The 23,217-nt window shown below is 44.9% G+C and overlaps 2 protein-coding genes across 2 annotated transcripts in view; one reads left to right on the top strand and one right to left on the bottom strand.

Moving 5' to 3' along the window:
* Positions 1-803: 803 nt before the first annotated feature.
* On the bottom strand, positions 804-23,145 carry ncf4 (neutrophil cytosolic factor 4). Its single transcript, XM_042103911.1, has 10 exons — positions 22,984-23,145; positions 22,433-22,517; positions 21,980-22,121; positions 19,612-19,682; positions 19,057-19,184; positions 18,666-18,714; positions 5,726-5,824; positions 4,248-4,423; positions 3,230-3,295; positions 804-1,192 (listed from the first exon to the last, which is right to left on the bottom strand). Exons 1-10 carry the CDS (start codon positions 23,013-23,015, stop codon positions 985-987), a joined length of 1,056 nt encoding a protein of 351 aa, XP_041959845.1. The 5' UTR covers positions 23,016-23,145; the 3' UTR covers positions 804-984.
* The window catches only part of pvalb7 (parvalbumin 7), a 32,214-nt gene continuing 14,711 nt past the window's right edge, over positions 5,715-23,217 (top strand). The window contains exon 1 of the mRNA XM_042103942.1: positions 5,715-5,947. The gene's annotated coding sequence lies outside the window, so the exon portion shown is untranslated. The remainder of the gene's footprint in view (positions 5,948-23,217) is intronic.

Here is a 23,217-nt window from a genome sequence, read left to right as displayed (position 1 = left end):
AAACAAGGAAGTTGGAAAGTGATAGTTACAAATCTCAAAGGGCACTACAAAAAAAGAACGCTGCCAGTACTCAGTATATCACGGGTTGAAATGACCCAAGGTTGTAGCACTACTGCTCCTTGGCCAAGACTGAAGGACGCGCACTGTGCCACTGCCCGCGCCAGGCCCTGCCCGCGCCCGTAGAACTGGAAGTGAAAGCGGGCGTTATGTGGAAATACATCACATGGCATCTGCCAAGACCCCCTCAGGGATCTCACAATTACTGTACACAAAACCCCCACAGTGTGCCAAGTCAACAACTCCAAAAGTGATGACTCCATCATCTGAGTGTTGTTCCTCTCTAAGCCGTGTTCTTTTCTAAACTTCACCTCCTGCATCACCAGGGGAGCTTATTCTGCTGCAGCCCACTGCCCTGAGTCCAGAGCTTAGTGAGGCAATATGGAGTTTTTCTGTAGATAGCTTCCTTTATTAAGTTTGTTGAGATGGTATGGCCATGAGTGATGACAAAATATAAATACTCAAATTACCGCAGTTGCACATGCCTTTAAACTTGTGACATCTGTAGCATTGTGCTTGTGAAACTGCAAATTTTAGAGTGGCCTTTTATTGTGACCAGTCCAAGGCACAGATGTGCAATAATCATTCTTTTTTCATCAGCATTTAGTATACTACACCTGTGAGGGGAGTGGGTTATTTTGGTCAGCCATGAAGTCCCCTTTCACCAGTACCAACTGAGCTGATGTTTGTATTTACACAGCAAGTTTGTGTCCATAGTGCCCTGAAAGAAAGGTCTATGCCCTCTATTCAGTGGTAGATGTTTATTTGAATACTGCTTGAAGAGTCAAGAAGGCAACATTACAGCTACAAGTAGAAGTTTGTTCCTTTACATAACATACCTTATACAATAAAAAAAACATGGTGCCCATGAAAAGAGATGAACATGTTTGCACTTACATTTACACACACACACACAGACACGTGAGCCTAGAACTCTGTGTTGTAAACAGTAAGGTCAGAGGAGAGTGTAACGTGCAGCTCCCAGGGGTACTGGTTGACCGGCCGCTTGACCTTTGACTTGTGAGTTTTGCTCTCCCACACCATGAGTGTCACATCCTCATCGTCCAGGATGCGCACCAGGTCCCCCTCAGGGTCGCGGTAGTTCAGAGCGATGTCCTGGACCTGGAACACGTCCCTGTGGGAGGCAGCACACACAAACACAAGGGCTGAGCGCCACAATTACAGTATTGGCTGCAGGTGAGCTGAAAGCTCTGCTCCTGATTCTCCATGTGAATTTGGCACAGCAGCACAGGGACTGGAGAGATCCCACAGCCCACCCACAGCCAAGGGACAATACACGCTCAACCACCATCCACCCACCACCACCAGCTCTCCGTCTACTACACCATGCAGTGTTGCATAAAGTGGTGTTTTAAGGCTGAGGACGACAGAACACCACAGTTTGTTGCTGCTGATGCTTTTCTGAGCTATAACTGAACTGCATCTTATAATGTTTGTATTGTTGTATTCAAAAGAAGAAATGAATTCATCTTTTACCTTCCTATTCCATAACTTACATCAGACCCAGCAACATCAGATCCAGCAATTTTATCCCAAACACCCAAGTCCAAACATTACAAATGTACATTTACACGATTACTGTAACACTGACAATGAACATTCAGAATGATGCATACTGTAAACCATATGTAGCAGATTTAAAACAACAAAAAAGACAGAGGTCTGATCCTGCAGACGTGACAATACCACAGAAATCTAAATGGATAAAAACATCAACATTTGGAGTCATAAACCATAACCAGAGATTCTACAATATAGCTGTGACGGAACTGTAAAATGATGACTTGGCAGAAACACAAGGCATCTGTTTGTATATGTTCACTTTCTCCAGAATTTCCTGCGAAAACTGTTATTTTTATGGTGTCAACAAAAAAAACAAATCTGCAAGTAAGAAACACTTCCTCTCGGGGCACTTGTTTGCCCATTTTAAAAGAGCAAAACCCATTCCCCGCCTGACTCCCTGCTTGGACACCGTGCTGCATACTGAAGAGGGAGAATGGATGCAAGGTGCTCTGGCACGGAATAAGAGGATGATGAGAAAAAGGGAGAGAATAATGGCTCCGATAAACCATACAAAAGACAAATGAACAGATTATGAGGTGCTGTTAAAAAAACAGAACTAACCCCCTTGGAAAGGACATGAACAGATGATGAAATAGGAAAAGAGCTCATGAGAAAAGCAGAGGGAGGAGGATGGGTGGGCAGAGCAGAGCTCCAGATAAGAGTAGCGGGGGAGCTGGAGGAGGCAACATGAAACAGAAATCATAGTAGCAGAGATACTGGGAGTGTAGTAATGTTGGTGGTCAAATTAGTAGCAGCTACAAATGATAAAGGTATGAGTTGGAGTAACTCTCATATCAGAAGAGTTCAACCACAGTGGTGGCAGTGGCAGTACTAAGAACAAGGAGCTGTTGAGAGTATAAAATGTAGTCATTGAGGTAATAATGAGGACAGCACAGTGGTGACCATATTAACACTGGTAGTGGTGCTAGTGACCATATTAACACTGGTGGTGGTGCTAGTGACCATATTAACACTGGTGGTGTTAATGACCATATTAACACGTGTGGTGTTAGTGACCAAATTAACACTGGTGGTGCTAGTGACCATATTAACACGTGTGGTGTTAGTGACCATATTAACACATGTGGTGTTAGTGACCATATGACCATATTAACACTGGTGGTGTTAGTGACCATTTTAACATTGGTGGTGTTAGTGACCATATTAACACGGGTGGTGTTTGTGACCATATTAACACTGGTGGTGCTAGTGACCATATTAACACGTGTGGTGTTAGTGACCATATGACCATACTAACACTGGTGGTGTTAGTGACCATATTAACACGTGTGGTGTTAGTGACCATATTAACACTGGTGGTGTTAGTGACCATATTAACACTGGTGGTGTTAGTGACCATATTTACACGTGTGGTGTTAGTGACCATATTAACACTGGTGGTGTTAGTGACCATATTAACACGTGTGGTGTTAGTGACCATATTAACACTGGCGGTGTTATTGACCATATTAACACGTGTGGTGTTAGTGACCATATTAACACATGTGGTGTTAGTGACCATATTAGCATTGGTGGTGTCACTCTTAGTACAGAGATGAGGTGAGGACAAGTGAGTGTTTTTTCTGACCTCATCCGTGACAGCAGCTCCATGTAGGTGGGCTGTGTAGAGAGGTCCTCCTCCACACACAGGTCCCTGCAGGACAACAGGGGGAAGGTGTTTCACAATCCAAAAGTGTCTCTCTGGCACATATGAAATATTCAGCCTGAACTACTAAAAATACACAGCAGACCAACACTGTTTACCACACAACCAAGTGGTGGCATTGTGGAGCCAAATTAAAGCATTAGGGCTCTATTGCCTGTTGACGCCCCCTAAGCAATCCATTCAGGTTGTGTGATAAGATAATCACAAGCTTTATTAGTTCTCATAAAGGGCTATCAGCATTACTCACATTCATTACACACTCACACAACAACACACACACACACACACACACACACACACACATACACACACACAAAGAGTTACACAGACTCACACACACATTGAAATGCCTTAATGACTGCTCTTGGGATTGGAAAGAGAAATGCAAGGGGCATGAAGATCTCTAACAGTTGCATTTATATTGGTCAATTAAGCAAACGAGAAGAGCCATAAAATCAAAGTCATTTAGACTATTCCCACTCTGTAAACACAAGCAGAGAGTGAACAGTGTCACTGCATCTTGTAAAGCTGTCTGGCATGAATGTGCTGCTATTAGTGCACTCCTGAATCAGCTGCTTTTCAGGTAGCAACCGTAAGCACTGTCTGCCGCAGCCTGACACCTGTCCGTCTCTCTCTGGCCTGGCGTCTATTACCTGAGGCAGACACACACCCACACACACACTGGAGCCTATATCCATTCTTCTCTGACATGGTGTTTATAATATGAGGCACACACACACACACACCCACACATACACTGGAGCCTATCCATTCTTCTCTGATATGGTCTTTATAATATGAGGCACACACACACACGCACGCATATACGCCGCACGCACACACACACACACACACACACACACACACACACACACACACACACACACACACACACACACACACACACACACACACAGTGGGGCCAGTGTATCTGTGGGACCTGGTGTCGATGCCCTGGGGCTGGAGCAGGTAGCAGCGCAGGCAGCTGTAGGCGCTGACCCCGGGGGCCTTGGAGCCCACGTCTGCCCCCTCATCATCAGACTCGCTCCCCGGCAGCGGCTTGATGATCTTCACAAAGGATTCTGGGAAAATCCCTGTCCTATCCCTCACTGTCCCCTGAAAGGGAGAGTTAGACAGACAGACAGACGACAGATAGAGAGACATATAGAAAGATAGATAAAGGAGAGAGAGAGAGAAATGATGAAGCCTTACATTACAGTAATTGCATGAAAGTGATGGTATCTCAGAGGGAGTGAGTCAGTGGCAGAGTGACAGATTGATCAAATGCAGGACGCTGCCACCTGCTGGTTGTCCTGAGACAGGAAGACAAGCGTCCACATTTCAGCTTTGTCCAGGAATAGCTCAACTTTCCATGTACGTGAGTGGGGTGTAGACGCCTTCAGTAGTCATGAGCAGAGCTCAACTCCTCCTCCTCCTCCTCTTCCTCCTCATCCTCCTCACTCCTCTTCCTCCCACTCCATCACACTTCTGCTGTCCTCTCTCTCCCTCTGTCTTCTGCCTCTCCACTCCTCTCCTCTCCACTCCTCTCTTCTCCTCTCCTCTCTTCTCCTCCTCTCCTCTCTTCTCTTCTCCTCTCCTCTCCACTCCTCTCCTCTCCCCTCCTCTCCTCTCTTCTCCTCTCCCCTCCTCTCCTCTCTTCTCCTCTCCTCTCCACTCCTCTCCTCTCTTCTCCTCTCCACTCCTCTCTTCTTCTCTCCACTTCTCCTCTTTTCCTCTCCACTCCTCTCTTCTCCTCTCCTCTCCACTCCTCTTCTCTTCTTCTCTCCTCTCTTCTCCTCTCCCCTCCTCTCTTCTCCTCTCCTCTCCCCTCCTCTCTTCTTCTCTCCACTCTTCTCCTCTTCTCCTCTCCCCTCCTCTCTTCTCCTCTCCTCTCCCCTCCTCTCTTCTTCTCTCCACTCTTCTCCTCTTCTCCTCTCCCCTCCCCTCCTCTCTTCTCCTCTCCACTCCTCTCTTCTTCTCTCCACTCTTCTCCTCTCCCCTCCTCTCTTCTCCTCTCCCCTCCCCTCCTCTCTTCTCCTCTCCACTCCTCTCTTCTTCTCTCCTCTCTTCTCCTCTCCTCTTCTCCTCTCCCCTCCTCTCTTCTCCTCTCCACTCCTCTGCTCCTCTCCTCTCCTCACTCAGTTTCACAGCCCAGTATCCTGGTTGTCTTGGGCTTTTATTGTGCACATTGTTCTATTTGTCTAACCCAACCTCCTCTCTTCTCAATCTCTTCTCAGAGCCCTCCCTCCCTCCCTCCCTCCCTCCCTCCCTCCCTCGACATCACCATCTCTCTTCCCTATCCCATTGCGGCATCCTCTTTCCCTCCCTCGCACGCCTGCCTCCTCTCCCTCCCTCCCTCCCTCCCTCCTCCCCTCCTTCACTCTCACTCCCTCTCTTTCTCTCTCTCCTTCAGCTCACCTCCAGCCAGTCGGCGTTGACTCTCCTGAGCAGGAAGATCACCTCACCGGCCTTAAGGCTCAACTCCAGCTTCCCGCTCCCGCTGAAGTCAAACATCGCCTGGACAAACACACACACAGACACACACACACACAGACAAACACACACGCGCGCCACAAGCACACACACGCGGCACACGTGGACAGATAGGAAGAGGGACGTTTGAGTGAAGGAGACACAGAGGTAAGACATGACTCTTCAAATCAGCCTGACTGCTGTGAATGACCTGGGGAAAGACTGCATGAGGGGCAGAGGAGGAGGAGAAGAGAGAGAGAGAGAGAGAGAGGAGAGAAAGAGCTGGAGAGCTGGAGTGAGTGGAGTTCTTTGGGAGAAAGACAGGAGAGAGGAGAAGAAAGAGAGAAAGTTGAAAAGTGCCGTTAGTCATGGAGAGTTTGACCAGCGCATGTGACGTGAGGAGAGGAGAGTTTTGTTGTGTTCATCAGATGATGGATCTCTCACAGGAGCACCTATGCAAGAGCACTCAAACACAGTTAAAGGAAATCTGTGCATGTGTGTATGTCTGTGCGTGTGAGTTGTGTGTGTGTGTGTGTGAGTTGTGTGTGTGTGCGCGTGCGTGCGTGAGAGTGGTATGTGTGTGTGTATGTATGTGTGAGAGAGCGAGAGAAAGAGCGAGGGAGTTGGGGGAGAGGGGGATGAAAGCAAAAGTGTTGCGTGTATTATACAAATGTGTAATGGTGTCTCAGCAGCAAATATCTATGCAAATATTTGTCTGTGTGTGTGTGTTTGCTGGTGTGTGTCTCATCAAAAGAGTAGCGCCACTACAAGGAGAAATCAAAAGGGCTAAAAGAGACCAAGAGGAGGAGGGAGAGGGAGGGACAGATGGAAAAGGGATGGAGAGAGCGAGTGAGAGAGAGACATGGAGAAAGAGAGAGAGTAGGAGAGAGAGAGACATGGAAAAAGGCAGAGAGTAGGAGAAAGAGAGAGAGAGTAGTTCTGTATTTTATTTATATTTTTGTACATGTAATTGAGCTTTGGCAATAATGTCATTGAAACGTTCATGCCAATAAAGCTTTCTTGAATTGAATTGAATTGAATTGAGTAGGAGAGAGAGCGAATGAGAAAGAAAGACAGGGAGAAAGAGAGCGAGAGAGACAGAGAGAGAGAGAGGTAAAGTGCTGGGGCTGATTGTGTAAAGGTCCATGCTGGAGGGGCTGAGGGGGCAGGCATGCATGCAGCCTCCCCACACACAGAGCCTCTCCCAGGCACGGACACCGACACGGACACGGCCAAACTTCTGAGCTCCTACAGATCCCTTGTGGCTGCTCAACAGAAAAACACACATCTAGAAACACAAAGGCAGAGAGGCAGGCTGAATAGAAAGAGAGCTGCTGAAGTAACTGAATGTGACAGCGACAGCAAGTCCCCTAGAAGAATGTGTGTGCGAGTGTGTGAGTGTGTGTGCGAGTGTGAGTGTGTGTGTGAGTGTGTGTTTGCGTGTGAGTGTGTGCATAGAGAGGGGGTGCGTGTAGAATAGCATCGCATGACTCTTCAGCCACAGCCGTGCCTGTGAGCCATTCACTTTCTACATCAAGAGCCCCAAAACATCTCTCAGAGCAGAAGCCGCTCTCTCCGCTCCACTGAGCTTTGGAGTCGGTGAGGATGTGTGTGTGTGTGTGTGTGTGTGTGTGTGTGTGTGTGTGTGTGTGTGTGTGTGTGTGTGTGTGTGTGTGTGTGTGAAAGTTTAACAGGGCAAATGGCATCTTCATCCACACACATAGCAGCCCAAGACAGATCAGAGACAGAACCACTCCAGGCTCAGCTGCTAACGGCAAAGAGGAGTGTGTGAGAGAGTGCAGGTCTGGATTTGTGTGTGTGCGTGTGTGAAGGAGAGACACAAGAAAAAGAGAGAGAGAGAGAGAGAGTGAAAGAGAGGTAGAAGGAGAGAACATCCCTCATGCATAAGGCACTAAGGCAGCTGTGCTAAACTGAGTGTACACCAAACCCATACTCTTTTGAGTGGGTGAGTGTGCACCCAAACCCATACTCTGTGTGTATGTGTGTGTATGTGTCTACTAGGCCACAGTTAATGAGATGAGCTCTAATACTGTATTCAGGAGGCCTGGACTAATGAGGCCTGGGACAGAGGGGAACTGACTGGATTACCAATCTACTGAGATTACACACAGACACAAAAACTCACTTACACATGCACATGCACGCACGCACACACACACACACACACAAACATGTGGACACATACAAACGCACATGCACACGCAACCTGACATCCAAACATGTGTAGCTGTGCACATCCATAATGCTGTGAACCAGAGCTGAGCGCATACTGTATGCATCAATCTATGGCACTGCTCTCCTCTGAGACCATGTTTGGGTTGAAATGTGAGTGGGCATGAGGCCTGCACCACTACATGGAGAGGACAGCACTATTAAAGTGTGCGTTTATTCGAGCATATGTGAGCATAAGAGAGAGAGAGAGAGAGAGAGAGCTTTTTGCACTGTGAACTTTGACGAGCTTTGTTTGTTCGTGTAGGAGTGTGTAGGTGCGACATTGTTGGCTGGAATCAGCTAATTATGTATTGGCAGATGTACTACAATATATGGCGAGTGGGTGCTGCTGCTGCACACCATAATGCGCGTGCGTGTGTGTGCATGTGTGCATGTGTGTGTGTGCGTGTGTGTGTGCGTGTGTGTGTGTGCGTGTGTGTGTGTGTGTGTGCAACTTTCTAATGTCCGTGGGCAGCTTCTCCACAGCAGGAACTAGAGAGTGGTGTCGTGCTGCCGTGTGGTCTGGCCTGCTTGCCAAAAGACACCATCAGGGCTTTCACTCTCACAGCCCACAAGTGAAAGCCAGCAGTTTCAGATGTGCTGTTACACAATCACCTGTGTCAAAGGGCCTACAGTACAGTACAGTGCAGGGCAGTGCAGCGCAGCACAGCACAGCACGCTTTCGCCTCTCCCACAGCACGCTGGAGCAAGGGGGGCCAGAACACTGCACTTCTGTGTGTCTGTGTGCCTACACTACACTTCTATACTTCTACACTGTTCAGTTCAATTCAATTCAAGAAAGCTTTATTGGCATGAACGTTTCAATAACATTATTGCCAAAGCTCAGTTACATGTACACATACAGTAGATGCATAGACAGACAATTACATATACATTATACATGCAATACACATAAACATCTCTCTCTCACTCTCTCTCTCTCTCTCACGCTCTCTCTCTCAACATTACTTGGCATTCCTATCAGCTCCACGACTAACATCTAAAGGTTACAGGACACAAACGGGGAATAACAACCTTGTCCTCTTGTTTGCAATGCACTCAAGGCAAACACCAATCATCATTATACCTCGATTTCATCGCCCCCCCCCCCCCAACACCCGCACACACCCCCACCCCCACACACACTGACTCATGTGCACACACACACACACCGGGGGGCTGGACGGAGTGCTGAAATCAGCGCGGGCGCAGGGGGTGTCCCGGTGAGGTGAATGTGAAAATGTGCAGGCTGGCGATAAGCGCAGCCCTCCCCCCCACCACACACACAGCAGCGGGAAACAGAGGTGGAGAAATGTGACAAGGCAATTTCCTCTCCCCCACCCGCTCCACGCGCTCACCCGCCCCACCCCACCCCGCTCCACTCCGCCGCCAATATATGTGCTAATCAGAGAGATGGCGCGTATAATGTGTCGCTGGGGGAGTGGTATGGATGACTTCACATGTGCGTACGTACACACACACGCACACACACATGCACACGCACACACACACACACGCACACACCTCATCACTCTGTGTGCGTGTGTGTGTGTGTTTGTAGTTAATGATCATGGCTGAGCCCAGGGACTAGTGGTGGTGTGGATAGAGGAAGCGCTTGCTGATGTTCCACTTGGGAGAGAGCGTTAGAGAGAGCGGGAGGAGCAGGTACGGACTAATGAGTTACAGTCGGAAAAACACACATGTGATGGAGAGAACACAGGGAAAGAGAGAAAGGGGGGAATGATACAGAGAGAGGGAGAGAGAGTTTAGGTATTTTGTCGGGGATACCAGTGCAAAGATACATACATACACTTATGCACATTTGTGCAAAACAGTCAAATGCACTCCCACATGCAATACTCAAAATGCATCACCTTTTCCTGTAGATCAACATTAAAGAAGTGCACCCACGATCACAATATACATGACACATACACACACACACATGCATGCGCTCACCCACCCCTGCACAACTACACCCCTTGTCCTAGAAAAATGGTAATATGCACACACACACACACACACACACACACACACACACACACACACACACACACACACACACACACACACACACACACACAATGTGTGAATTCCCATTATGTCCATTATGCATTATGTCCCAACTCCTTGCACCATGTTGCACCAACCAGGTCACAGGAACAGTGTGCTGCAGGTGCAAGGACAAACGTGGCTCCTCATCTCTCATGCTAAAAGACACCCTGAACCCCCTGCAGCCACCAGGCCTACCTAATCCATTAGCTGCTCATTCTCCTGCTCACGTTTTTAAGGCCAGGTTATTTCAGTCGCAGAGCAGGCCAGGGACGAGCAGAGAGGCCGCGGCTAACTTTAGTCTCACTCTGGGGGAGTCAGCGCAGCGTCCCTCCCCGCACCTCCCGCACCCATCGCAATTTAGGGAGTCGCTGACCTCCTAGCTCAGATCATTAGCGTGTGCACGCTTGCTGAGCCAGTGGGGAGAGGCGCCAGAAAATGGATCTGATTGTTCATTAGCGCTGCGCTCTCTAAACGAGGAGCGAGCCGACCCAGTTTGCGTGGCGGGGCCTACGGGGATCGGTGCAGGTGAGGGCGTGTGGATATATCCAGAGATAAGTCACCTCTCCTGGGCCACGCCACCAACGGTCAGTCCAGCCCAGCGCTGCAGAGCTCCAGCCCTACTCCACTTACAGCTCCAGTGCAGTGCTGCAGCAGGGCTTATAACCCCATAACTATTCAGTATACTACATACAGTAGTACAGCATTATAACTCTGCAGTATAATGTACTACATACAGTAGTACAGCATTACAACTATTCAGTATACTACATACAGTAGTGCAGATGAACAGCATTATAACTATACAGTATACTACATACAGTAGTGCAGATGAACAGCATTATAACCGTGTTATAACTATACAGTATACTAGATAGATAGATAGATAGATAGATAGATAGATAGATAGATAGATAGATAGATACTTTATTGATCCCCAAGGGGAAATTCAAGTAGTGCAGATGGACAGCATTATAGCAGAGGTGCCAGAGCTGAGCCTCATATTAATTAGTGAGTCCAGAGAACTACAGTCTATCTTGTGCTCTTATGGAACTTACACGAGACATTAAAAGGGCTAATTATCAAGGCAATAGTTAATCCTAATGGATGTTAAAAAATGAAAGATAAAAGACTGGAGCTGAACTCATAATGTGGATTGAACTGAGATGGCAAGAAATAGTAATAATAGAGAGAGAGAGTGTGTGTGTGTGTGTGTGTGTGTGTGTGTGTGTGTGTGTGTGTTTGTGTGTGTGTGTGACAGAGCGAGAGAGAGTCCCACCTTCACACTTACATCCAGGAGCAACACTCCAACCTACTAACATTCTTAATATTCTCAATAATCTGCTCGAGATCACAGCAGACTCCAAAGACAAATGAACACGCCTCAGTCTAAATGGAAGCTGATCCATCTAAGTGTGCTCTAATCTGCCCGTAATAGCTTTCTTTTCCAGCTCTGTGAGCTCTGCCCGTAGAACAGGAGCATGGAGAGTGCAGGACAGACAGTAATCAAAACTCCGGCGCTCTCTGGCCAGTGGGCTGCTGATGTCCAGTAAGCACTAGAGAAGGACACTGAGCAGGAGCTGCTCCCCCAGACTGAGGCTGGCTTTGGAGTTTAATCCTGAACTAGAACTGTAAACTGAACATTCTAAAAAATCATATGTTGAGGCATGGGAGAAATCCCATAATATTCCATGGCAATCCCAAAAGGACCTGCTCATTCTCTAAGTCGTCCATTTGTCATCTCTGTGTGCCTCTGTCACTCCATCTTTTTCACGTTCTTTATCTTTCACTCTCAATCCTTCCATTACTATCATATGCTATCTCTCTCTTTCACACACACACACACACGCACACAACTACACACCTGCACGCACCCCCGCACACACACGCAAACACACACACACATACACACACTTGTCTTGCTGCACATGTTCATTGTAGATGCAGTGCAGCATGAACTGTCTTCTAAGTGATATGGCCATAGCTCTCCTGGACATGAAGACAAATCTCCACAACTCTGGGCTATTCATCTGTGTGTCTGCCCATTGATCTTCACTTTGATTAAGTAAAATGGGCACTCCAAACTCCAATCACCCCTAGCCATCCTGCTAGGCTTTACGCACTGAACAGACAGGCTTAGTCAAGGAGAAAATGAACTCTCTCTCTCTCTCTCTTTCTCTGTATGTGTGTGAGATTTTAAAAGAGAGGGAGGAAAAGAGAAAGACAAGCAGAAAGCTGGTGCTGGTGTGTTTCTATGCCTGTATGCATGTGGGAGTATGGCTGAGGGAAAAAAAACTGCCATAAGAGTTTCACTGAAGAGACACCAAGAAGGAGGGATTATTTCAAGCAGAAAGAGAGAAAGATGAAATGAGACAGAGCGAGTGAGAGAAAAAAGAGGTGCGAATCTAAAGTGGTGCAAGGTCAACAGGGACTATAAAACACCTCTCTACTGAAAGAGCCTGCCCTCCACACACACACACACACACACACACACACACACACACACACACACACACACACACACACACACACACACACACACACACACACGTCTGACTCATAGGCTGTGCTGAGTCATCATTGTGTAAAATATCTGATTTTACTGGTCTTATGCTCGCCCTCCCCTTCCATATAATTACAGCCTACAGCTTATATTACTGCAGGGACAAAGTCCACTTCAGATTCCATATTGATCATTTCATACAACAAAAAAACATGACACAACCTATAGAATTACAGACAGACTGTACAGATTAGTAATTATGTAGGCCAACTGCACCGCACCACTTCCACCAGTGTGCAGTCGCATGGCCTATAGTATACCTAGTATACCACATGAATTAAAATGATTGTTGTACTGTAACATATGTTTGTCTGATGCAACATTTCTCCTGAAGCATTGCTCTGAAAAGAATTCCTCATAATCTTGCAACTATACAGTATCTTGCCCCTTCCAACGTTCATCTCTTTCTTTGAAACTGTCTCATTCTCTCTCTTTCTTTCTTTCTCTCTCTCTCTCTCTCTCTCTCACACACACACACATACACACACCCTCCCTCCAGGATGGATAAGGATGTGAATAGAATATAAATAGTTTTTTTGTCTTGGGGTTTAGGTATATAGTGTAGGTTTTGCAGGGTGCAAACAGAAGTGTGAACAAAGGAAAATGCCATAAAGAGAGAGTATCTTGCACTTTAGTGCAATTGACTTTGCGCAAATCGCTTTGTGGGCGGATCTTGGACGCTGTTTCTATTTTACCGGCGGGATTATGACTGTTGCGCCCGACGCAAATCTAAAATGGGGTGGTCTGTAGTACCTACATTATTCATGGGTGTGCTTTGGGCGTAACGTGCAACAAACCAATCAGAGCATCATCTCACATTCCCTTTAACAACAGGCACGCTTGTTCCATAGCGGATTGCTATTATGATGGCGGATTTGCCAGGCGCAGCCAGGAAAGGTTCACAGCGCTATAGTCAGTTGGGAACAGTTTGCTATTGATTTTTCCTCTTGACAAAATGTAATACAGAAATGTCACTTTCCGATGTTTTGGGATCACTCTCACTGAATCACGAGGTTATGAATGCATGGTGATATTTTTGCAATGTAATCTAACATTACCTCACTATAGACCAGTGGTCCCCAAACTTTTTCTTCCGAGGGCCAGCTCACTATGCCTGGCTCTAAGAGAGGGCCAGAGACTCGGAGTATATCAGTAACCATAAATAGCTTAGCGCTGTGAACAAAGGCAGTCTACCTTAGTTGAATATTCCATTACATTTAATCTATAGGCTATTCCAATTTAATACCATTGTTATCTGTGTTTATATTGCCATCATGCCATATCAGTGTAAAATGTAGCTCAAATTAAATAATAATAATAGCGTTCTCTATCTAAAACTATAAGCAGGGAGTCCCAAAAGTATATTTTGAACTCTGAACTTTGCATAGGCTACACAGCTCAAGTTGTGAACAAGCAATATCCTACAAATAATTTAAAGTTCTCAAACTATGAGTTTTATGAAGTGATGGCAGAAACATCTGAAATGACCACCATTCTAACTTTCACTCACCTGATGAGAACTTTGTGAAGTCTGTATGAACATTTGAACGAGTGAATAAAAAATATAAATCATTATACCAGAAAGTTCCAGAATTATGACTTAAATAGAAGTTAGTTAGTTATTAACAATTAATTGATACATTTTTAGAATACTTTGAGCACTAATGCAGTCAGCAGAGGCCACTTACATTGTTTGCAGGTAGGCCTACTATACATTTCATTCCGTTTTCGATGGCAAACGCGAAACAGCGCCAAAACAACCACTAGTGGACAAAAAGGGTATTACATGTGTACTGTTAAGACCCGCCATAGAGAATGAAAGGGGGAAATTACGGAGGTTATAGTTTGACGATGTCGTACTCCCGTGCAGGCCGGATCCATGCCACGGACATGTTTTGGGGGGCCACCTAAAATGAGGTGGCGGGCCGTAGTTTGGGGACCACTGCTATAGACAATGCAGATCTGTCAGATAAGCTCTCCTCTCCCGTGCTGCTGCTGGGGCATTTGGGTTAAATGGCATCGGCATGCAGTTCAACATCACGTCTCATTAAGTCCACTAATATTTCCTAATTTATGTCATCAACACATCCGTGATTCGTGGAAATGTTTACGCTAGATTTATACCTATTTTTTCACATCGGAAACCACACTGATTTCCTTCGTGTAGCACTATTTGTCCTTGTAATTATGTATGGTTTGGAGAAATGGGAACTGCGTCGTATAGATGAGAGGAGCAAAGTGCATTGCGCAACACAGGCGCCCAAGCAAGCGCTCCTGCAAGTGTAACCTTACCATCAGGCAACAGAAACAGTTTCCAAGTTGACCTAACTTTCCAACTCTGCACAGTATCCCATTAACTGCATGACAATAGGCTATTTACAATATTTTATGTAAAGTAGAGTTTGTAAACACGTTATCATCAACTTAATGCACGCACAACTTTTGTTTTTTTGAGCAGGAGAGAGAATAACAATGAATGGACGCAGCAACTACAGAAATTGTAGCCAAGGCTACTTGCTGCTTTCTTGTACTGTCTATGGTTGCTGGTTAACAGCACATAATAAGCTTATTTAAGCGAATTCACAAACTCAAGACCAAGGCCATCATGGATATAAAACGTTTTTTGAAAACAACGAAAGGATGGAGGGAACATAGCAAAGCTTGGAGTTATTTCAGATGGGCTACAACAAGGTAGGCAAAATTGTGGTGCTTGTCAAAACCTTAGCGCAGCTGGAATAATGCTTATAGGCTGATGTTAAAGCGCACACAATGTTTAAAGGCATACAGTACACAACGGTAAATTGCAGTGGTGGACGAAGTACACAAATCCTGTACTTGAGTGAAAGTAGAGATACACATGGTCAAATGTTACTCCAGTAAAAGTAGAAGTCCTCCTTTTACATTTCCACTTGAGTGGAAGTACAAAAGTACTTGCCTTCAAATGTACTTAAGTATCAAAAGTAAAAGTCCTGAAATGTATTATGCCTAATACAGTTGCATTGTTGAAATGATTCGGCACAGACATAGGCATTCATTGAGCCTTTCTCCTCCATTCAAGGACAAAATCAGCTAATACTTGTTGTATGTAGAAATAACTAAAAACAAACTAATGTGATATCTTATCTTAGATACTTCAAAGTAACTACATTTTTCTTTGTTAAATGCTTTACACTTTCGGACCAAATCAAGATGTTCCCTTTTGTGTTTGATAGTGTCAGATTGTCTATCATTTGCTTGATGGCGTCAAGAGGCTAGTTATGGTAACATCAATATTGTGAAAAGGGGTCAACAAGGTACAGTAAATAGTGCATATGACAATAACATAGGTTAGGCAACACCATTATTTGATGCCTAGCTCGCTTAATAGAAAATATACATTTACACATGTTTTTGTACAGTCTTTTTTCCAAAAGGAACTTCAGCTGTACTTCAGCTGTCACAAAATGTAGTGGAGTAAAAAGTAAGATATTTGGCCTGGAAATGTACTGGAGTAAAAGTAAAAAGTTTAACAAAATTGAAATACTCAAGTAGAGTACAGATACATGAAAAAGCAACTTAAGTACAGTAATTGAGTAAATGTACTCAAGTAATGTCCACCACTGGTAAATTGGAACAAAACTAAAGGTAACTTTAGCCTTTATAGGGCTGTATAAAGTTGTCCAAATGAATAGGTCGTAATTAGGAGTTGTTGTTGTAAAGATATTGCATGTAGATGTACTAGGCCTATATAGGCTACTAAATATTTAGTTGACCAATGCACGAACAAAACCGGTAGATCGGTTGATGTTTCCATCTGTGCACAGGGTGTCTGTAGATCGGTGTGCATAGCATTCATTTCTGCAGGCCTGTGGCCATGCATGCGCCCTTAAAATAGCATCTGAATTTGCGCCACTGACTTTAGACCAGGAGGCTCCTGGTCTGTGGCGGAATTGTTTTCTGAAACTACAAAATATCAACACGGAGATTTTGCGACGGAACACGCCCCCTCTTTTCGCTGAAACGCCCCCGCAAAGCGCGATTTGAAGGAGGCTGCTTGCGAGACCTATGAAATAGTTATTCTTAAACCATGCTTTACTAAAACCTAGCATAGCCTTCACGCATTTGCACCCGTCTATTATTTTAACTTATTTGGCAAAGTGAAACTAACTTCACCAAGGTGTCAGTAAACGAAGACAGTTATATGCAGTTACTTTCACTATTGACTGACAATGGGTTACCATCGAAAACATAGGCTGGAATTATATTACAACAATATAACTACAATAATATAGCTCAAATGACTGAATAAAACAACATTTATCCTGCAGAGGAGTTGCTTACATATTGTGACAGTGCATCTTCAGCTGTGCTCCATATGGGTCTCTTGCCTCTCCCCTAATCACTTTTAACCATCATTACCAATTTGCAAATGATGGTGAAACTACTCATCATGAGATGTACAGTATTTCATAATATCTTTATTCTAATTATGTTTCCCATTGTAATCGTGCAATTTGTAATGCTTTGCATGGACGTGCCCTGGTGTGCGTTCATGAATGATAGAAGGATGGTGCGTGCACCTGCCAATATGACTGTTGACATGTGCGCGCTCTTAAAATAGCATAGCGATTTTTAGACAACTTAGGTTGTTAATTGCCACACCCCTGGGCGCAATGTTTAAAAAATAAACGTGCAAAATACCGAATTAAACTTTGCGTGGGTGAAAAACGAGTTTTACGCCATGCGCTGGTGTGCAAAATACAGCCCAAAAGCGCGAGTATACAAAGTCAATTGCGCTGGTGTGCAAGATAGAGCCCTGAGTGTTACAGACCAACAGAACGACACACACACTGACAGACCGACAGACAGACAGACAGACCGACAGAAAGACAGATAGATTGATAGATGGACAGACTGCAGGGAAAAAGTTGTCACTTCAGCTGGTTCAGTGACCAAATAAGTGTAGAAAAGGGGCTGACACGCTCCTTCAATGTCCTATACGCTACTGGGAATGATTAATGAAGGAAAGAAAATAGAGAATGAGGTGGAGTGGGAGAAATGAAAGGATGAAGAACAGAGCAATGAGAAGTAAAAGAGTGGGGAGGCCAGGAAGACTAGTGAAAGATGGAGGGGAGGAGTGAAAAAGGAGAAGAGAGGAAAAGGGGGAGTGGGGAAAATGGTGGGAAAAAAGCAAGCAAAGGGGGTGATGAGAATGGAGGGAGTGAGACAGAGATGGAGAAAGAAATTAAGAGAGGAAGTGGAGCGGAGAGGGCACCAGTGCTGGGACGATTGATGGAGCTGCAACACTGGAGGAATGAGAACACTGTTAAACCCCTGTGACCTTATCAAAGACAAACACAGCATGCATCTCAAGTGGACCTGCTCCCCGCCGGAGCCCAGTAACTAAGACTCAGTCACTTTCAATACGTCACATCTCATACCCAAAGCTTGGATGGCTTGGATAGCTTGTTCCCTCAAGAAATCCTGCAATTCTATCAATTTCCCAATTGAATTTTGTGTCTATAATTTAAAATGCAGATTCAAATACATATAAGGAAGATAAAGTGCTATTACAGCTACTACTGAATAACTAAATGATAACAGACTCCACCGCATTTTAATGTTTAAGAATGTGACACCAGCACCATAGGGAGATATGGCTCTGGTCACCACCAGTTCACCACATGACTGGATGGATGACCTCCTGTAAGCCGCTAGATGATCTCCCACTCACATAATTTTCATCTCCTCCTCTTCTTCATGTAAAATGAAAAAACTGTGATCTTAAAAGGTCAAATGATACCCCAACTTCTGTTTTTTTAGTATTAGTAAACCTACATCCTCTCCTATGCCTAACCTACCACACAACTGCTACTAAAAGAACACGTCCCTTGACTATGTCTGGATGACACAATCCTGTAGTCTGTTAGCATCGTGTGACATTTGCCTTGCAGACTCATCTAGCGGTGGCCTTACCACACTAGTCTGTTCTCATGCATGTAGGATGTGTGTGTGTGTGAGCCCACATGGAGGCGGTTGCCGGGGCGATGGTAAACATACCTCAGCCCTGGGGGAGGAGAGCAGATCAGTTTTGGGCTTGATGGTTTTCCTGTAGAGTAAGAAAGAGGAAGGTTTGGCTTGGGACACTGGGTGACGTGTGATGTGTTAACTCCTGCATTATGACACCATCCACATAGAGGAAGCTCTTACACAACATGGACACATTACTGGAACAGGAGATTTTTTATTCACATCTGCCAACAGCTGTCCAGCTGTGCTATCACAATAACTGTGAGGGCAGTGCCATTTCACAGGTGGAGCCGTGGCTGTATTTCAGCATAAAAAAGTTGTGTATAAGTGCATAAGTGTGTATTGTAGAAGAGTGTGTGGTGTGGTGTGAGGGGTTCCTAGAAGAGTGTGTGGTGTTGTGTGTGTTGTAAGGAGTTCCTACACGCGGCGTGTGGGGGGTCTGAGGCGACGCAGGGCCCGTGGGACCTGCTGGCTGTCAGAGTCCGTCTGGTAGAAGAACATTCTGATCAGATCATCCAGCAGAACCCATGTGGGCAAACCGAGTAATCTCTGAAACACAGCAGGAGACGGAGAGGCAGATTAGCATATTAATCAGGCCTTATTATCAAGTCATTAAACGATTCAATAACAACACAATACTCTTTCTCAGGCCTTTGTTTTCAGTGACACAGCGTGAGAGGAAACAGTGAAGAGAAAAAGAGAAGTGATCAAGAAAGGGAACTGGGAGTCTGAAAGCATTCAGTTGAAACATAAACGAGAAATGTAAATGGACACCTCTATAAGATGAGAGTCTGAGGCAGAGAGTGCAAAATAAATGAGTCAGGGAGTGAGAAAGATTGAGGGAGAGAGAGAGAGAGAGAACCATTTGGCCTTTTAAATGCCGTTTAACCTCCAGCATATGCGGTAAGACCTATTCAGACAGCTTCTCTTCAGGTGATAAAAGACCAGAGCGTCAAGTGCTAGCACTTCCCCCCACCTTCATGTAAGTGTTGAGCTCTGGGATTCTTTTCTCGGCTATCTCCTGCTTATTTCCCATGAATACCTTCCCTGCGAAGAAACAGGCAGACGTTAGGAGGAGTCGATTCCCAGGAGTCGTTTAATCAACAGCCTGGGGGATGTGGAGATGGAGATTCCAGTAAACAGAGTTATTAGTTGCCGTAATGAGATTTTAATACTCAGTCTTCCATAAATAAAATACATTTACATGTAATGAAACAAACAAGTATTAAGTTGAACACTGAAATATGTTGGTAGCCATGTCTATTCTGATGCATATGCCTCCATAATGAGTTCCAATTAATCAATGGGATTTAAAATATACATAAAAGAAAAAAAATACTTATGAATTCTCATAGATTAAAATGAGCGCTGCCTCCAATTCAGAGAAGGCCATTTCCAACTGCCGTTAAAAGAAATTTAGTACCATCTTAATGACGTGCAATAATCTCTTTCCCTCAGTTGCTCTCACACATCCTCTTCGGCTGTCTCAACTAATGGCTCTCAATCAAACTCTCGCAGTCTAAATAAAACCTAAGGTGCTTTTACAACGGAAACTTTGGTCTGATGTCTTTTTCTCATTAGATTCTGATTTAACAAACTGTATTGTTCGTTAATGGAACAACGTCCTCCATAACAAATGAACACATCAAAGGCGCATACATGTACAAACACACACACACACACACACACACACACACACTCTCTCTCTCACACACACACACACACAGTCTGTATTCCATCTCCTCCAATGGGAGGGTGTAATGTTCTGATCCATTATAACAGGCCATAAAACCCAAATCAGCCATGCGCCACTGGCTGCGCTGGACACTCAAGAGAAGACTTTACTGCGTGAAGGAGCCCACTGACAATAAGATGCTGTGATTCGCTGCCAAGCGTTGGCCTGCTGCACACACCCTGGAGAGAAGCAGACAGGCAGTCAGAGAGAGAAAGACAGGGAGAGAGAGAAAGGGAGAGAGAGAGAGGGAGAGTGAGAGGGAGAGAGAGACACACAGAGAGAGAGAGAACCATGGGAGGAGAAAGGATTGCATTGCTGATATGGAAGTCTAAACGGATTTGTTGAGTTTTGACTGTAATGTTGAGTATCTGCTGCAAGAACAAGCTTTCATTGTATTAGGCAAAGCATCCACAGTCCGACACACCTGCTCCAATCAGCAGATACTCTGCCAACTGCATTCCAGAAAAGACATCTGGTAAAGAAAGCTAGAAGAGTGAGAGACATTAAGGTGAGCATGAGTGAAAGAAAGAAAGAAAGAAAGAAAGAAAGAAAGAAAGAAAGAAAGAAAGAAAGAAAGAAAAGAACCCCACAGAGACACTAATTCATCAAAGTGCAAACACTAACAACTTGTCAAGTGCAAACACTAACAACTTGTCAAAGGACACTCCAAAGGAGTCCAAAGGTCACCCCACTCTGTCCTTCATCCGTTTGAACTGTCTGGTCGTTACCTCATATTCTTAATACTGACCCACCATTTCCCATCACTCTCTGTCTGCCACCTGTCAAAAAGGCCTCTTGAAAAAGCTGAGCAGCAGCAGCGCCCTGCGCTCCACATCAGCATTCTCTTATCTGGGCAGGCCAGGATTGATTACGGGAGATACAAGGGCAGCACAAGGCACAGTCAGTCTACAGGGACAGCTGCCAATACACAAACATAATTAGGTTCGCAACTGCTAAGCTAATTACTCATAGTGTACCCAGGGCTGTGCAGCATCTCTCCTCTTCTTCCTCCCCTTCCTTCCTCTGATTTTATTATCTTAAAGAGAATACTTATTCGTCCCAACCTTCTTCCTTTATCCGCCTCTTATCCGTGCGGTCCATGACCACCTCCAAGTGTCTCTTAGTGTCAGGACATGACTGTCTAGCACTGTCTAGCAAAGTGACCCTTGTCTAAGTATAAGTATATACGTATATATACTCTTTTGATTTTGGTCTCTGTAAAAACACACACAGCACACAGTGAACAATATGTTCACTATAGACACAGTGAGGTGAAGCACACACTAATCCCAGCGCAGTGAGCTGCCTGCATCAACAGCGGCGCTCGGGGAGCAGTGAGGGGTTAGGTGCCTTGCTCAAGGGCACTTCAGCCGTGCCTACTGGTCGAGGTTCAAACCGGCAACCCTCCGGTCACAGGTCCGAAGTGCTAACCAGTTGGCCACGGCTGCTGAATATGAGCTGAACATAATCATTATGTTTATGGGTGCATGAAAGAATGAGTAATAACTAATCTAAAGAGCTTGGTGTAGTTGGATCCCTTAGCAGAGGGACAGCTGTTAAAGGGTGTAATGAGCATTGTGGTTTGCTGGTGAAAAACAGAAAGACGCACCTGGCAGGGTGGGGAGAGTGCATGAGCCTGATTGAGCTCCGAGCTTGACCTCCATACTTTGATGTAGGGTGAAGAACTGGCGGTAGCGTCTGTAAATCAGGTACTTGCTACCTCCCTTAGTCTTCACCTCTATCACAAATTGCTAAGAAAATCAGATGAGAGAGAAAGAAAGAGAAAGTGAGTGAGAGAGAGAGAGAATGAACAAAAAGTTAGTGACCACTGAATATTGCTACTATGCTATTACTGGTAATTATCTATAAAAAAAAAAAAACCTGTCTGATGAAATGAAGAGAAATTTCATATTTCCATCAGTATCCACTATATCTTGGTACCTGCATGTAGGCCTACGCTGCCTATTTACATGTTCCAATACATGTACTAATAACTGGGATTAGGAATTACTATAACAGTGGCATTAAATTAATAGAAAAGACACATTTTAACAGAACTTACATAGTAGACAATGAACCCCTTCTTCTCCACAATGTCTGCTATGGTAGCACTGATGGGTATGTTATCTGGAAGCTGATCAAAGTCACTGAAAAGGAGAAATGGATAAAAAGAAATAGCTATTCAAAAAAAGCCCATAAATTAATTAAATTATTCAAACTCACACACCATAAAGGACCACACAACTGCATCACACCACAACCTCAACATCATCTATTATTTAAACCAAATACATAAAACTAAGTTGTATAGCCTACAGGTTAATAGATAAACTGGAGGTAGCCTACAGCTTTAGACAACTAAGAAGAACGCAAATGTTCACTGAACCAGCAGTTTAACATAACGCTTAACAAAAATACCGAGAGAAAGAACAGATATCCGCGCGGACACATTTGTCAAATAGTAGACTTCACATATTACCATCTGAAATGCACAACAGCATTAGTTGCATGTCTTTCAAGTTACCTACACAGTTCGGTCGGCTTTTTGTTCCGTGACTATGCAGTCAAGGCCTACAATGAAATAAAATGAATAGACACACAAGCACATCTTACCTTTCATCTCGTAGTTGCCGCGGAAGCGCCATGATGGTCGGGGGGTTTGGTTTCTACGCTGAGGTAAAGGTTTGATTTCTACGCTGAGGTTAAGGTACAAAATCAAGGCTGTGCGGAACAAGGTCCGTTTGGGTGCTGAACCAATGACACAGATGTCGCTCTTTCTCCAATTTGAAAGCAGGAAGCGAAATTTAAAACTAGATGTACCGCATAGCGGTACAAAATATGACCGCC

Source organism: Alosa sapidissima, chromosome 9, assembly GCF_018492685.1.
Source record: "Alosa sapidissima isolate fAloSap1 chromosome 9, fAloSap1.pri, whole genome shotgun sequence".
Classification (NCBI taxonomy): domain Eukaryota; kingdom Metazoa; phylum Chordata; class Actinopteri; order Clupeiformes; family Clupeidae; genus Alosa; species Alosa sapidissima.
This window is presented reverse-complemented; position numbering and strand designations above follow the sequence as displayed.

What these genes read in the sequence shown, in the direction of transcription:
- ncf4 (XM_042103911.1), bottom strand. Translation starts at nt 23,015, where the DNA reads ATGGCGCTTCCGCGGCAACTACGAGATGAAAG. An exon ending in AGGGGTTCATTGTCTACTAT is followed by an intron (nt 22,122 to 22,432) that starts GTAAGTTCTGTT and finishes TGATTTTCTTAG; the next exon opens with CAATTTGTGATAGAGGTGAA. An exon ending in AGACCCCCCACACGCCGCGT is followed by an intron (nt 18,715 to 19,056) that starts GTAGGAACTCCT and finishes CTTACTCTACAG; the next exon opens with GAAAACCATCAAGCCCAAAA.